Source organism: Capra hircus, chromosome 22 (assembly GCF_001704415.2).
Source record: "Capra hircus breed San Clemente chromosome 22, ASM170441v1, whole genome shotgun sequence".
Taxonomy (NCBI): domain Eukaryota; kingdom Metazoa; phylum Chordata; class Mammalia; order Artiodactyla; family Bovidae; genus Capra; species Capra hircus.
Genome location: NC_030829.1, coordinates 23282962 through 23300744, shown reverse-complemented (window position 1 = coordinate 23300744; position 17783 = coordinate 23282962). Strand labels below are relative to the sequence as shown.

General features: G+C 39.8%; 1 protein-coding gene across 3 annotated transcripts in view; it reads left to right on the top strand.

Annotated features, from left to right (window-relative positions):
* CNTN4 (contactin 4) overlaps window positions 1–17783 on the top strand; it is a 616632-nt gene that overhangs the window by 415160 nt on the left and 183689 nt on the right. For all 3 annotated transcript variants that reach the window (XM_018038420.1, XM_018038421.1, XM_018038419.1), the window contains exons 7-9: window positions 2375–2477; window positions 6055–6239; window positions 15478–15614. In XM_018038420.1, coding sequence (XP_017893909.1) covers window positions 2375–2477; window positions 6055–6239; window positions 15478–15614 — 425 coding nt within the window. The remainder of the gene's footprint in view (window positions 1–2374; window positions 2478–6054; window positions 6240–15477; window positions 15615–17783) is intronic.

Below are 17783 nucleotides of genomic sequence, written 5' to 3'. Positions count from 1 at the left end.
AGGAGATAGTTTTGATCCTTGGTCCAGAAAGATTCCACCTCTCATGGAGCAGCTAAGCCTGTGCACCACAACTACTGAACCCAAGCGCTAGAGCCCACAGACCAAAACTACTGAGCCCATGTGCTGCAACTACTGAGCCCATGCGCCTCGAGTCCGTGTTCCACAAGAGAGGATGCCTCAGTGAGAATCACACACACCACAGCAGAGAGTACCCCTGCTCAAACAACTAGAAAAAGCCTGTGCAACCAAAAGATAGAGAGAGAGAGAGAGAAAAAAAAAAAAGAACCTCTTCCTCTCAAGGCAGTTGTTTTTTAATTAACACTGCTCTTAGAGAACACAGCCACACACGCAGCACTAGGTGTTAGCTTGTTCCTGCACTCTGAGTCATACTACTGCTATTTATGGGATGATGAGTCACTTGTATGGGCTGTTTGTTAGCAAGTTCAGCAGAAGTGTGTGAATGCAGGTGTTGGTAAGCACTATCTCTTTATGGTCCAGCTGCGTGGCATATGCTCTAGGAAAGGCAATAGGACTCAGAGACTGGCCACAACTGAGTGTGTCACACATGGGTTTAGTATATTTGAATTTAGTTTGGGAGTGTTACTCCTGCAGTGGTGAGAGGCCATAGGAAAAGATTTAGACCAGAAGTCAGGGACCAGGGTTGCAACCTTGAATGCTGGTCTGTTGTGAAGCTAAAGACAAACTGTTTAACACTTTGGGGATTACAGGCTTGCTTGTAAAAGACAGAGACAGACTAGAACTGTGATTTCCATTTTGGTGAAGGGTTTAAGGTTCTTTTTAGAACAGGTTGTTGCTAGGTATAGGTCCTTTCTTCAGAAAAGTATTCATCTGTGAATGCCAATATTAAGAATGCTGAACTGGGACTTCACTGGTGGTCCAGTGGTTAAGATTCCATGCTTCCAATGCAGGGGGTATAGTTTCTATCCCTGGTCAGGGAACTAAAAATCCCACATGTTATGTGGCAGGGCCAAAAACAATTTCTATTAAAAAAAATTGCTGAACCAAATGATCTCAGAGATGCCTTCCATAGCCAATCCTCTCTGTCAGTCTATGAAAAGACAATAACAAAAAGACTATGTTCAGGTTTGCACAAAGTGAAGTCGCTCAGTTGTGTCCAACTCTTTGTGACCCCATGGCCTACCAGGCTTCTCCGTCCATGGGATTCTCCAGGCAAGGATACTGGAGTGGGTTGCCTTTTCCTTCTCCAGGTCTGATGACATACATCCCAACAAATCTAGCAAGACTATTAGATCATCTGACACTAGGGGTTGACTTTTTCTTTTTTGCACGTTGAAGAAATTCTCTTGCTGCTTCTCAGGCTATGAAGCTGCAGATAAAGAGGGTCACCTCTGCAAAACGCATAGAATTGTTTCTCTGAGCCATTGTTCCTGTCAGCATCCATACCTTACTTTTAACCTTTTCATCTGAATCCTTCGATCTCTTTTTTTCTCTAACTGTAGGAAACCTAAAGAAGAGATGAAATGGAGGATCCTATCATGTTTTAGTGAGCTAGAGAATTTTAAACTTTATATTGCCACAGTTGAATCAGAGGCCATAGAAAATGACCAGAAATTGAACAGAAATGAATGTATCAAAACAACTAGAGTAGTGGTAGACAGCATTAAGAATGGTTGATGAGAAATAATTCCTAAGCATTTAGTTATAAAACATGGACTTAATTTGTTAGGCTTTGCCACCTTGGCTATGATTGCACAGTAATTTTTTGAGATATTGGAAAGTAAGAAAATAGGACCTTCAGGATAAAACTACCGTTGGCAAGGTGGGTTATCACTTACAGGCTATTTCTGATATTTATTATTTTATCATTGTTTCAGAATAAAACTACATGAATTTTGTGTTACCTTGCACATACCAACTTATGACTCATTCAGATTGGCCTTCAAAAGTGAAAAGATAATTTGTGGTTATAAACTGATTACTCAGAAATGTTCTTTACAGAGACACAACTAAAGCATGCACATATTTTTTAACATTTTAAATTTTCTGTAGCATGTTTCCAAAAAAATAAATAATAATGTGGTATTAATGGTGACTAGGACTTAACCTCCCTCTGCTTTTTTCTTCCATGACTACATTTTTAACAAAGTGTTTTTGAGAAGCAGAGTTGTCCACATGGAGAATTTAATCCTAGGCAGATGGTGTGGTGCTGGAATACACATTTCCTCCAGCAATAACTGGGAAAGAAGCCACGATTCACGGCTGTTGGAGATAGGAGCCTCTTTAAATGAAGGGATTAATTGCACACACAATGATGTATAGGAACATTAACACAAAAACACTTGTGTATGTCTTAAAAGAATCTCCAAGGCTTAGCTCCTTTGTTTATTCACAGGGGTGATGGGCGAATATGAACCAAAAATAGAAGTTCAGTTTCCAGAAATGGTCCCGACTGCAAAGGGAACAACGGTGAAGTTGGAATGCTTTGCACTAGGAAAGTAAGTCCTGGTTTCTCTCCTCCACTGTCCTCCCTCCAGCTCGGGCAAGTAAAGAAATTTCTTTGCACTGTTCGCAGTCATGGTGGATGAGGTGACTGAAAACCAATCGAAGCCTCTCTCACTGTGATTCTGTGCGTGCATCTTTGATTCTGTCCTTTCACCATGGAGAAGGGATGTGGCATGACATAAGAGGAGTTAGCTGCCGCTCTGGACACAGCCACGAAGGAGAGGAGAATGGGCAGTTCTGAAAGTGTTTCATTCTATTACGATAACCTGTAATGTACATGTTGTCTGACCCAGAATGACAGGAAAACAATGGCCTTCATCTGAGGTACAGTGAAGTTGACTGTTTGGAAAAAGGTAGAATTTCATTTGGGTCCCAGCTTACAGAGTGTGCATCAACTTTTTCTTGTATTTCTTTTTAAATTGAAAGTCTCTTCTTTCTAGTTTTTTGTTAAAATTTATTTTATTGAAGTATAGTCGATTTACAATGTTGTGTTAATTTTCGCCCTATAGCAGAGTGATTCATTGAGACATATATACATTCTTTTTCATGTTATCTTCCATTATGGTTTATCACTGGATATTGAATACAGTTCGCTGTGATACACAGTAGTACCTTGTTGTTTATTCATTCTCTATATAATCATTTGCATCTGCTAATCCCAAACTTTCAATCCACCCCTCCCCCAACTCCCTCCCCCTTGTCAACCATACGACTGTTCTCTATGTTTGTGAGTCTGTTTCTGTTTCATCAGTTCAGTTCAGTCACTCAGTCAATTCTGACTCTTTGCACCCCCATGGACTGCAGCACGCCAGGCTTCCCTGTCCATCATCAACTCCCGGAGCTTGCTCAAACTCATAGCCGTCGAGTCGGTGATGCTGTCCAACCCTCTCATCCTCTGTTGTCCCCTTCTTGTCCTGCCTTCAATCTTTCCCAGCATCAGGGTCTTTTCCAATGAGTCAGTTTTTGCTTCAGGTGGCCAAAGTATTGGAGCTTCAGCTGCAGCATCAGTCCTTTCAATAATTATTCAGGACTGATCTCCTTTACAATTGACTGGTTTGATCTGCTTGCAATCCAAGGGACTCTCAGATAATTTCATGTGTGTCATATTTCAGATTCCATATATAAACAATAGCATCTTCTTTCTACTTTGGCTAGAGATCGGCAAGACCTGATATTCTCTAAGGAGTCTCTGTTTTACAGAGTCATCTGAAAATTATTCACAACTTTATTATTCACTCTGTGGGGTTTTCTCAGTTAAGCCTACTTGGGAACCAGTTAATTTTCCCTAGAGTGTCTGTCAGAGGGCATAAAGAAAATGAAAAATAGATCAGTTAAGATTTTGCCAGTAACCCTGCAGAAAAGATTTGGCATCAGTGATAAAAACTTTCACCTGAAATAAAAATTTTTAGTCATCGGTGCACTTTAATGATGCATGTGAATCTCTGTAGCCAACCTCACTTATCCAGCCAACCCACTGCCAACTCCTCACCCTTTTCCTGGGCCCAGATGTTGGCTAAGGCAGGGACACTAACTTTTGCTCAGCTTCTGTTTTATCAAGTTATCTGTATTCATATCATTTTGTATTTCACAGCAACTATGCAAGAAAGTTGTTCCATTTTTTTTTTCAATTTTATTTTTAGTTCTAAAGAAAGGATTCTTTTTGTTTTCCCGTTTTCAAGTCAGGGCAGTATACCCTACAGTAGTATCTTTACTTGGGGGCCGAAAAATACAGCGCTCCACTTACTCCATTAAATACATTCTGACATAGCTGTAGGATTGAACACTGTACTGACATTAAAAGTCAAGTTGTAAAACAACTAAGACCTGGAAAATGCCCATTATTTATCACGAAGAGACTAAAAGTAGATTGCTAAACAGTGGAAGATGGTCCCATTTTTTATTTTAAATATGCTCAGATGCTTCAATCATGTCTGACTCTTTGTGACCCCATGGACTATAGCCCGCCAGACTTCTCTGTCCATGGGATTCTCCAGGCAAGAATACAGGAGTGGGTTGCCAATGCCCTCCTCCAGGAGATCTTCCAGACCCAGGGATCAAACCCACATCTCCTGTATCTCCTACATTGCAAGGCAGATTCTTTACCACTCAGCCACCGGGGGAGCCCATTTATATATATATATATATTTTAGGAAACTCAAGCAAAGAAAAGGTGAAAGAACGTAACTGGATGGTATAGGAATGTTTTTGGTGAGTTCTGCAAGGTGACACCTTGAAAAATCTATGGAGAAAGACAGCAAAATTTATGTTGTTCCCACTTTCAAAGGGAGTATGAATTAAGCTCCATTCACACTACTTGAATGGCACTAGAATGAAAACAAAGGACCCAAATTGGGCTCCTCCAGTCTACACAGAAGTGTTTGGGTACACACATGCAGCTGTGGAAACCCATCATCACGGCCCACTCAGGAGCAGAAAGACTGTGTCTAAGAACAGTTATTTGTACTGGCGCGTTTTCACTGTCTATCTCATCACATGTAAAGATACCCATAATGTACTTTTGATAGAGCCCTTTCCATATTTTGAGTTAGTTTCTGCCTAATGAACTTAAATTCCTCTAAAACAAGTATAGTCGAGTTGATGGCTCTAATTTTTTAAATACCATCTCAGGTTTCCCAGAGAAGATTAGCAAGTCTTTAGTCTATTTTCTTGTCTGTGTGTGTCTTTGTGAAAAATAAATAGGTAAATAATTGTATCCCCTGCTAGAAAGCCACAACTCAGAAGCTGTGGTTAGCTCGCTAAACCATTGATCTGCAGATTCAGTGATGCCCTTGCAATTTAAGATGCATTCTAACAGTTTTGGCTGCAGGATGATAGATGCCTTGAGAGTACTTAAAGTCCCCACAGGTTGCCTCTTTCCTTATCTCGCTATTTTATGATAACTTTCCCCAAACCACCCTCCTAATGGACTGCTAGAAGTTGGTAAGGGCCCACAGAGGGTGTTCCAAGAGGCAAAAAGTGAAGCTGCCAGTTTCTTATCCACTGAGCCTTGAAACTGACACCACATCACTTCTGTCTTATTTTAAGTCCTAGTAGCCACCTAGTTCAAGCAGAAGGGGTTCTGGACCACATCTTAGTGGAAGGCATTTTTAATTCTCCACATTTGTGCATGGACTTTAAATTTTTTTTTTATATTTATGATCTTAAACAGATGCATTGGAAAAAAATGTAACAAGCATATAAAAATCTGTTTTTATTTCATCAGTAATATTGTATATTACACGGAATACCTTCTTTAAGGTTAAGAAAGGTTATTTGATTTTAAGGGCTTCCCTGGTGGCTCAACTGGTAAAGAATCTGCCTGCAATGTGGGAGACCTGGGTTCAATCCCTAAAGAAAACATGGAGTACATAATAGTGCTAGAGATCATAACAGTACTGAGTATTGCTGAAATTAGAATAGTGATACATGAATAAGTGACTTTGGGGGAACACTGGCTGGTGCCAGCTATATAATGTTTGGAACCAAGAAGGAAGGGATTATAACAAGCATAGATTCAAATAAAAGAAAGTTTCTCTAACATGATTCACTCCCTTTTTTTCTCGCCACCAGTCCAGTACCAACTATTATCTGGAGAAGAGCTGATGGAAAGCCGATAGCAACCAAAGCCAGAAGACACAAGTCAAATGGGATTCTTGAAATCCCCAATTTTCAGCAGGAGGATGCTGGCTTGTATGAATGCGTGGCTGAGAATTCAAGAGGGAAGAACGTAGCAAAAGGACAGTTGACTTTCTATGGTAAGGTAGTGATTCCAGTTTATCATTTGTTGACCTTTTTGGTATTAAAACCCATAAGCTAGGATATTTGCATTCAAGGATTTTCAGAAGGATTGTTCAAAATACCATTGTGTAAAACCCTGTTTGCTGCCTAATTATCATCCCCTGGGTTGTTCTGGTGGGGATGGGGAGGGTGGGGGCAGTGGTGTGGAGGCAGCAGAGAGGAAGGTACAGTCTGATGTATTGAGAGATGGATATTAGTATGAACACACTCACAAAAGACCTATTTTTCCTGCTGCCGTCAAGCTGTAAACCTGACAAAGGAAATGTTTTGTTATCCCTCCTCGGATTTATTTATTTATTTCTAAAGCTCTCTGCTTTTCTTCATTCAAATTTTGACTTGGAGCTCGTGTTAATCCTTGGTAATTGCTCCTATTTGGTAGCAATTTAATGTGGTACCATGAACATTTCAAAATGCATGCTATCCAAATTTAGTTTTTATCAGAGTGGAGCGTGACAAATCACCCCATAGACTCTTTCTGTGCAGCTGCTCCTATTCCAATCAAATCATCGGCACTGATCCAAACAGAACACAAATGTAAAACTTCTAGCACGTGGTCATCCATTGAGCCTGTATTGGAAACCCAGTTAGGGTATCAGTTTGGAATCCAGAAAGGGATTTCATTGGATAAGCATTTTGAAATCAAATTGAGTTCTCCCAAGTTGGAACATGCCTGAATCCCATGGGGTGTTGAAAATAAATATTATAGATTAATAATTATTTTAAAATGGCTTAGGTGAACAACAATGTATATTAAAAGGAAAAGACCAGTTCTTTAGGGGCAAGCTGTAGCAAAGACTTTAAACCTTCTGATGTCTTACAACAACTGATACCACAAAAGTCTATTTCATCAGGTCTTCTTCCAGAGCATTTTGGATTTCAGATATGGGGGAAAGATTTTGTTCAGTAGTCATGTAAGATTTTTTAGAAGCATGATTAGAAACTGGGTGGAGCTTTAGAATATCAGCTAGCCTTCAGCAACCTTCCGTCTGGCATTTTGGGCTCATACCTGTGACGTTGCCCAAGGGATAAAAGAATACACATGATGTTAGCCAGTCCTTCACATGATGACTTGAGCACCAATTCACCCATCTTCCTTCAACAATACTAAAAGACCAACTCTGTTCATGCCAAATGACAGACCTGATGCTTGATCTTTGCTCTTTCATAAACTATGATGGTTGACACCTTATTTGATTGGTTGAAAAGCAGTTCATTGCTAGAAAAACTTAAGACTGAAGGCTACCGATTTGTTCAGTGAGATGCAATCACTGTCTTTTAAAAGTGTTAAGGGTACATTTTTCTCTTCAGTGTAATAATCATTTCTCCTACATCAAGTAGGAACAGCCTGAAAATGTTCAGGTAAATGGCCAGTGTTTTCCTTTTTCAATTAGTTAGATTGATTTTTCCATTCAGTAGTTGTGATCCCTAAATGTTAGTTGTGTTGCTCAGTTAATTGATTGAAGTAATTTTTCACTTTCATGGTTTTCTTTGAAGTGAAATATCTGTTTTTCAGTGTATTAAAAACTTAGGAAATATTCTGTCACCAGGAGTTGGCATGGTGCTTTCTAGTAAGTCATAAGTTTCCTACACTGGAAACAGACAATTCCAGAGTTAGTCTTCTGGAGACTCAACCTCATCAATATTCTTCTGGAGAAACAAAGAAAGGTTTTCTGGGACCCAGCCTTGGAGATGAAAATCTGATGCTAACAGTGTTTCCCTTCTAAATGAAGATGTCTGCATACATCCACGGGGAAAAAAGCCAAATGAAATGTGCCTGCTTTTTGAAGATAACTCAGCTTTTTCTCCGTTGTCAACCACCATAGGTGTTAGAAGCTTGTCAGATCAGTTGACTTCATGATGCGGGGCTGTTGCCTCTCTTTTATCCTTTTGTTTTCCCTCAACTAGCAGCATATCGGTGACACGGAAATTATCAAGTTGTTTTCATTGTCACAGGAGAGCTTAATTATGCAAAAGTGCTTGGCTGTCATTTTTTTTTTTCTTTGTGATCTCTGTTGGGTTTTCTCCATACAGTGTTCCCAATATCCAGCTGCCTAGATCTCCAATTTAAATGAGTTGTTATATTTAAAATCACCATATATATTTTACAAAAGGGGAGGAAGTAGCCCCAGTTACTTATCCATGAACATGCTCTCTTTGTTGACAAGAGAATGTCTGACAACGTTAAGATGTGCTGTGTCTGGGAACAATATACCTTGGGTTTCAGCTTAGAGACCTGCTTGTCCTTTTTGGTTCCAAGTTGCATCCCATTCATCCGCTCTTCACTTGAAAAACCAGACAGGTGTGCTCACTTCTGTTCTGGCCTGACAAAATGGCAATTTTTCTGATCCCACACTGAAACCATTTAACCTTCCTCCAAAGACCTGCTGAGCATGGTTTCGTTGCTCCTACATTTCCTGTATAAGGGTCATAGGAGCCTGTATTCCTGGCTGGTGTGTTTCCACTGTGATTGTGTCTTTAGCTTAGCATGTGCTACTCATGTTTGGGAAGAATTGAAGCTAGTTCAAACATGAACATTTTTACCCATCTCCATCTTCCCGAGTTATTTGTGCCATGACCTGTACTTGTCTGTGTGGTTTAATCTGCTCTTTTAGGTATTTTTCAGCATTAAAAACTTACTGAAATAGATGTTATATTTTCAAGGGTACATTACTACGAATCTTTGTTGCTTAAAAGTTGACATGTTCCAAAATGACTTTAATATATTATTAATTTGTTCAAATAATTTTTTTTATTGCCAACCAGGTGGCAGAGCATTAAATGCATAGGACTATAAGACAAATCCCTGTCTTCAAGGAGCTTTTCTTTTACTAGGAACAGACAGGCAATTCACTATTATGCAAATAAATGAACTAGAAAATTTCATAAGGTGATAAGAGTCACGAAGAAGGTGGTTAGGATGATATGATAGCGGGTAACTAGGAGCAGAACTTCCCTGATAGCTCAATTGGTAAAGAATCTACCTGCAATGCAGGAGACCCCAGTTTGATTCCTGGGTCAGGAAGACCCACTGGAGAAGGGATAGGCTACCTACTCCAGTATTCTTGGGTTTCATTTGTGGCTCAGCTGGTTAAGAATCTGCCTGTAATGTGGGAGACCTGGGTTTGATCCCTGGATTCGGAAGATCCCCTGAAGAAGGGAAAAGCTAACCATTCCAGTATTCTGGCCTGGAGAATTTCATGGACAGTCCATGGGGTCACAAAGAGTTTGACACAACTGAACGACTTTCACTTTCACTTTCCAGGAACAGAAGAAAGACTTCATTAAGATAAGGCAGTCAGGGAAGACTTGTCTGAGATTTGACTTTTGAACTGAAACCTAAAGGGTGAAAAAGAGCCATGCTTTCAAGGGGTAGTGCTTTCCAGGCAGAAGGTAAGGAAGTGCACAGGCCCTGAGGCAGAAGACTACTTACCATGTGTGAGATGCATCAAGGAAGCCAGCATGGCCAAGTCTAGTGAGAAAGGATAAAGGGTTTAGAAATAGGAGGGTGGCAAATTAGGCAGTACTCTGTAAGCCAGGCACTGAGTTTGGGTTTTATTCTGATAATGGGAAACCAGTGTGAGATTTTAAATGGGGAATGACTCAATTGTATTCATGCTTTTAAAAGATCACTCTGGTTGTTCTGTCGTGATTAGATTATAGGGAACCAAGAGTAGAAGCAGGATAAGCAGTCACAAAGCCAACCAGGTGAGAAATGATGCTAGGACACAAATAATGAAAATAAATGGAGACTTGGCATATATTTTGGACTTAGAACCAGTAAGACACTTTTTTGTCATTCCTACACTTAGCCATTTTCTAGATAAGGAAACTGCTTCCCAAAGAGATACTCATGTTACTGATTGAAGTTACATAGTAAGCAGAGTGAGTGATAGTCGCTCAGTCGTGTCTGACTCTGTGACCCCATGGACTGTAGCCCGCCAGGCTCCTCTGTCCATGGAATTCTCCAGGCAAGAGTACTAGAGTGGGTTGCCGTCTCCTTCTCCAGGGGATCTTACCGACTCAGGGATCGAACTCCAGTCTCCTTCATTGCAGGCAGATTCTTTACCATCTGAGGCACCAGGGAAGCCCGTAGTAAGCAGAGCTAGGTTCCAGTTCTTTCATACTGGAAGTTCTCAAGCTTCAGAGTGCAGTTAGAATAATCTGAAAATTTTATTAAAATACAGAATACTGGGTTCTACTCCCCAGAAGTTCTGGTTTTGTTGGGCTAGCGTGGGACCCAAGAATTTGCATTTCTATTAAGTTTCCTGGTTGTGCTGATGCTCCTTGTTTGAGTCCACAGTGCAAAAGCCATTGCTCTTGTGCTAGGTTGTTTCCAGGTGATAGAGTGAAACCTAAGAATAAATTACTGCAAATAAAGGTGTTCCTGCTTCCCATGAAAGCTCGCAGACTTCTGTCACATCAAGCATTATGACCAGTCTACATAGACACAGTGGAAGGAGGATGCTACAGTAATTATCTTTGAAAAAAGGAGAGGAAGGTATAAAATGGATTTAATTCACTTGATAATTATTCATCTTTCCACCTCATTATGTCTGTAGAATTCCTTTTTGCACAAATAGACCAGTGGAATAACAGTCATCATTCAGAAGAATGAAACATGAGCTAAATTTCCTGATATTTAATACCTTTGTACAGTTTCTCCTAGATGTAACAGTTGTTAAGAGAGTGAAGTCATTTTCGTCACGAGGAAATAGGGAATATAATATTCAAGCAGTGAATAAGACTGTTTTTCAATGAATCTGTAATGTTTGAGCTGGAAGGATCTGTTGGAGCCAACTCTTTGATTTTTACAAGTTAAAAATAAAGACCCAGAGACATAAAATAACTTACCCAAGATGATAGAATGAGTGAGAATCAGAGATCTTTTAGACCTGTTCTGTGTTCTTTGTCTTGCCTATAAGACATTTTCATTAAATAGGTAAAGGGGAAAAAATTCATCCATCATTCAGATACTTTATCTGCTTGTTTTCCACAACCAAAGTCATAAATGAAAACATCCAGGTGAACAGCTGACTTTTTCACTTCCTATTTTCTAAGGAAGTGACTTATAATCGCCTGATTATTGAGCCAAAAAGAGCTCTTTTTATTTTCCTTCCAATTTACGTCTATGGCTGTATGTTGAGACCTTGTGGGCTATGGTCCTTTGGCTCTAAAGGCAAAACTGTGGGCTTCATGACCCTGCAAATAGTATGGGAGGATATCTAGGGTCAGAATATAGAAGCATCAAGTACTATGGTGTACTAATTTCCCCAAAGATGTGCTATGTATTTGAGATCACTAGTTAATTTCAGTCTCACAAAGTGGCTTAAAGAATAGAATGACCGAAAGAATGAACACAGCAGATGAGATAATTTTGCACTCAAGCAAGAGTCTGCCTAATTGTCCCAAACAGAACTGATACCAAAACCCTTAATATCCTTGAGTACAGCTTAAGATAGATTCATCTTCTCTAAGACTGTATAAGCAACCAGAAATAATTTTGAATGGCAACAGGTACTCATTCTAATAGCAATTTAAGTTATTTTCCCCCATTTTATCTTTTCTTTTTTTTAAGAGCTAAGTCTCTTGATGGCTTTTCTTTCTACTAGAAATTTCTGGTTTTGGACAGTCATAGAGCCAGATACCTCTGAGAACTGTTTGATCACTAAGGTCAAATTATATCTGTCTGCAATATAAATTGTTATTGGACATGATACCTGCATGATTCCGGTGGCTGGATTATGCATTGACTTAGGTCGTTTCTGGCAGTTGTTGAACAAAAGATTGGAATGAAGAGCTTGTTCATTTATACAAGAGATTAACAGTGTCATAGAGTCAAGTAAAACACAATCATTTAACCTTGTATTTGAATTTGTATCTTGAGAACAAGACTAAAGATTTGCTTTTAGAGGAGAGATTCTTCTATTCAAACCTTGAAAGAATATGAATGGCCAAAACAGATGGTTCTGTTTTAATATGTGAATATGATTAATTCTGCTTAGTATTTGGGATCTACATATATATAATGCCCAAAAAGCATTTAGACATAAACTTCTTTTTGAAATAATAGGGCTGAATCAACCTGTTCAAGCCTTCCATGGAGCTATTATTTTAGACATCGTGTTGCAAAAGAACCTAGATATTAAGTGATAAATACCACGGACCCACATACATTATCCAAAAAAAAGTTAAAGGAAACAGTATTTTCTCTTATGCACTAACGTGGACCATTTGTTATCCAAGGACTTTGAACTCAGTGACCCAAAGAGATATATAGACATATATATGAATAATTTCCATCAGGCACAGAACTGTTCTATTACAAAAAAAAAAAAAAAAAAAACTTACTCACTTAGATATGATTCATCCAATCTAAGTTGAATGGCAGGAGAAACCTTCACTGTGTGGGTTTTTGCCCTGTAGATCTGCAATTGGCATGTTAAAAGAAAGATTATCTCATCCTTTGCCGTATATATAATACAGTATTCCATTCTCAATCCCCATGGGCCCCTGTCCAGATACTGACTTCAAGAGGAATGTGTTTATATCATTTCAAATTTGGCTCTTATGAATTCATTTTACTTCAGGAGGAGTAGATTTTTGTCCTTCAAATCTGGTTTCTGAGAATTAATTTTACTTTAAAAAAAAAAAGGAAAGTATCTGACGATGTCTCACAAAGACTGAATTTGCTGTTGATTTCACCTTGACCAGCACAAACCACTACTATTGAGCATTCTTCTTGAGCACCTTAACCTCTGTAACCCTGTTGGAAGAGAGAATGAGTCCTCAGAAGGGTTTAATTAGTTAGAACTTTGCAAGGTCTTTTCAAAATCCTCTCAAGGCCCTCCCTTCCCTTCGCCTCTCCCTCTCCTTTTTGAGATGGCAAGGTTGTGTTTCCAGCTCTTTCTGTGTTTTTGAAAGAAAGCCATGAATAAGCCCAAGAGTTACAGGAAATCTATGACATTGAAATCTCTGTCTCTGCATGTGGTTTTGATGTTTCCTTTTTGAACTTCAACTTGACATTGCTTCATAAGTTACATTTGCCCTTCTATTTTATTTTTCTTCCTCACTCTCTTTGAAAAGTTTGGCTTCGTTATTAATATTCCACACAGATTTCTATAGTTTTTCTTGTTTGCTTTGTTTTCATAGACCCTGTCGGGGGTAAATATTCAGCAGGTTGAATGTGAAATCAGGCACACAACTGCCATTAGCCTCATCAGTGTTGCACATCAAATTCTCCAGACTGAGAACGAAAAGGTAGTATCTACCATTTGAGATCCCTTTGCAAAGCAGCAGGAAGATAAAGAACAATGGCAGACTTGCAGCTCCTTCAAGGATAAAGGTTACAACCCTGCGTTCAAGTTAATACTTCTTGATGTTATAACTTGTTTTGAAAGCTGACCCTTTCAGCCTCCCCTCATTTGAAACAATACATCATCTCCATCAGTAGAAGATTTGTAAAATTGTGTTTTGCTCTTTGAAAAACATGAGATTTGCTTATAGACGGATAAAAGGAGAAAGTAGCATTTATTCAGGGACCTAGGGACCTCTGCTGGTTAAGTGAGTTGTTTTTCCAGGTTTTTTTTTTTTTTTTTTCATTTTGAGAAGATAAGCTTGAGCTCAACACTAGTCATTTCCTTTTGAATCAAATTATGAATGATTGGTAACCTCATCGAATAAAGATACTGAGGTCAAGTCAGCTAAGAGATATGATAAGAATATTGAGTAACATCTTCTAATTAAATATGAATACCAGTTCTAACTATTGGGTTCAAGTTGATAGACATCATTCTATGCAGGTGCACAATGTGAAGATGCATTCCAGAATGACTACTCTTTGCTTCTGCACTTTGAGCTGGGGGTTTTCTGCCTAATTGTGTGTGCCATTATAGTTTACCAATAGCGTGAATTGTCCTTTAGGGAAGGCTTGATATTATGAAGACTTTTTAGGGAATGTGGGTTAGCATTGTCTTTATTTCCCTTAAGAACAAGGAGAGAAAATCGGACTTTATTTGAAGCATGAGAAATGAGGCACAATTTTGGTGGTAGGAGGGAGTGGTACAGCCTCTTTGGCAACAGGGACAAGTTTCACGGAAGACAATTTTTTCACAGTCCAGGGGTGGGAGGATGGTTTCAGGATGCTTTGAGTGCATCACACTTATCATGCACTTTATTTCTATTATTATATCATCTCCCCCTCAAATCATCAGGCATTAGATCCTGGAGAGTTGGGGACCCCTGGAGTACCGTATTGGGAAGTGTGGAAATTGAGTGGTCTTGAATTCCTGTGTTAGGCAGGGCAGGACCCAGTTCCTTAAGAAGGTTTTGGTGAAAACCAGGGCTCATTCAGAGACTTGGAATTGTGAGGCCATATGCTAATAGAAAATATTCTATCAACATGAAAAAAAGGTAATAATAGAAAATGATGACAGCCTTGAAGGAGAAAGGAGTCACAAAAATTATTTATATGATGTGTGTGAGAGACACATAGAAATATAATGGCTTAAAGAAGAAGTTTCTTTCCTTCATACATATCTCTCCAAAAATAGGCATGTGGGTCTGGGGTTGCTTTATTCCAGAAGATCATTCAAGGTCAGCATCTTCATCCTACATAGCTTCATCTGTGAGCCCCAGGCTATTTCACTTGTCACTTTCTAATCAGTGGGAAAGAAAAATGAGAATCCAGGGCTGGTATCTTTAAGTCAGTAACCTAGAGGTTGCCCTCATCACTTCCACACACATACCACATATCATTGGTATGAACCTCATCCTATAATTACCTCTAGATACAAATAAAGGGAAATACAGTGTGTAGCTAGGAAAACATGAGCCCAGCTTAAAGTAACAGAGTGGTAGTGGGAGATTTCTTTTATTAAAAGGAAGAAATGAAGAACAGATATTTGGGAGGAGGAGCAGTTAATTTTACCCCTATGGCTCGTGATAGTTTTGCTCATTTTGCCTTTAGTGATGGAAAAAACAGCCACATAGGCTGCAAAAACAGGACATTCAGAGTTGGACATGAGGTGGGGTGTTTTATTCTAAAAATACCCACTGAACTTCTACCCAGCTTTGTAATTGACATAACCCCTGGAAAGTTAATTTTATCTTAAACCCTTTTTTGTCCCTTGATTGCATATGATAAACATGAGTTGAACGTGCACTGAATGTACATCTTTGCTTTATGAACTGCTGTAGCTCAACCGAATTGGAGTCAAAAAATAAATGACATCCACGTGGCCATTGAAGAAAACGTCTTCTGGGAATGTAAAGCTAATGGAAGGCCCAAGCCTACATACAGGTGGCTGAAAAATGGCGAACCACTGTTAACTCGGGTAAGCAAATGAATGAAAAGTGTGTCTTAATATTGACTTTAATGGGGCATGTGGTCTTGTTGCTATGGAAAGAGAAAAATGACCAGTTGTTTCCAAAATTATATGCAACCAAATGCCATTAATAGTGGAACAAGTGAATGTGGTTGATAGATAGAAACTGTATGTAAATCCAATTTTCCAGCATTACTGAGCCTTGTTAAACATCCATACCGGATCTTTGGTCTCCAGAGATTAACGTCACTGGCTTTACAACTGGAGAGTTATGCGGAAGGTCTGGATCCTGTAATTGTGCTAAGATACAAGTTTGCATGTACAAGTGAGGGTATAAGACTCTCCAGTTCTCCCCTTCAGTGCGGTTTTATATTGTCTTCTGTCTGGGAAGACTAGTGAACAACACAGTCCAGTACACGGACCAGCAAAGTGCTCACTGTGCCTCAGACATGTAGCAGTGGCTTGTGCAGACTCGAGGCTGACATCTCTTAATGGAACAAAAGGAGAAGAACAACTAAGAGCAATGAGCGAAGTGGGAGGCACCAGTCTGCAGGCCCTGAAGCAGGCAGTAGTAGCTGAAAGCCCAGATACTAAAAACCCTCTTTGGAGACCAGGCTGCAATATCCCTGTAGCTAATGCTTAGGTGAAAAAGCGGCAAAACTGTTGCCTGGCTTAACAGGACTCTGTGATGTGAGAGAGGTAGAAGGTACCAGGCTGTGTCTTCTCCTGGCTCTGGGCAGGAACTGCAGTAGCCTCAGTATTCTTGCAGATCCCAGGACCTGAGAGAAGCCATGAGTCTGGTAATTTCTGGACCAGCAGCCCAGAGAAGGGCTTCCCTGGTAGCTCAGCTGGTAAAGAATCCACCTGTATTGCAGAAGACCCCAGTTCAATTCCTGGATCAGGAAGATTCCCCTGAAGAAGGGATAGTCTACCCACTGCAGTATTCATGGGCTTCCCTGGTAGCTCAGCTGGTAAAGAATCTGCCTGGAATGCAGGAGACCTGGGTTTAATCCCTGGGTTGGGAAGATTCCCCTGGAGGAGGCCATGGCAACCCACTCCAGTATTCTTGCCTGGAAAATCCCATGGACAGAGGAGCCTGGTGGACTGTAGTCCATGGGGTCACAAAGAGTCAGACATGATTGAATAGATAAGCACACAGCCCAGGAGATGAGGTGGAAGTAGCCACCCAATCTGCTAAATGGGTGGAAAGACAGACAAAATTAACTCCTTTTCAAAATACGCCTGCATGCCAATATTCCAAATCATATGCAAAAAAAAAAAATTTTTTTTTAAGAAAGGTAACCAACCTGTAAAGCAGTCTAACAAAGAAATCTGAATAACCTTGTTGAGAAGGCTGAAAGAGATAGGAATCATGCCTATAAAAATAAATGAGGTGGAGGGACCTTAAAATGAGGATTGTGTCCAGTTTAATTTTCCCACTGAATTCAAATTTTTGCTGAAATATGACATTTTCCCCAGGCCCCAATTTGACAGCCAGTTTCTTGTGCTCTGGTTTCCTCCCCCATCAGCCCCCAGGCAAGAACAACCAGTCTGAGCTCTGGCCAGGATATCAGCCCTTGCAGCCACAGAAACAGGCAGATACAACAAGCCTAGTCCACACCGTGCCACCCACACCTCCTCCTGTCACTTAAGGGCTCCTGTTAGTCCCATGATTCTCTCAATTCTAAAAGCCAGCCTCAAATCATTTGAGTGTGGGTGCCCAGGTAACTGGCATTTTCCTTCCTCTATTTAAGGTGAGGGATCATGGATGCCAGGCAGCTAAATCACAACCCTAGGGCAAACAAAAACCATTTTACTTTTTAAATGGCAGGTCTCCTGGAGAAAAGGAGGTCCTTTAGGGTATTTATAAAAATTGACGCCTCAAGTTATGTAGCCTCAGGCTGATGAATGAAGATGGTCTATTGTTTGATACCTCACTTCGCTGTCTTCAGATTGACTACCAGTTGATGGTCCTAAGCTTAGTTCTTGCCACCAACAGCAGTCAAGTAACAGAACATTAAATTATCAATACTTATTCTTTATTCTTAGTAAACTTCAACAATATTAAATATGTATTTCTGCTTCATCCAAGAAGAGTACAGTGCTTTTAACCCTCAAAGTGTTGCCTGCTCATAATTTGAGTGTTTTAGCTACTCAAAACAGTAAATTTGCTTGATT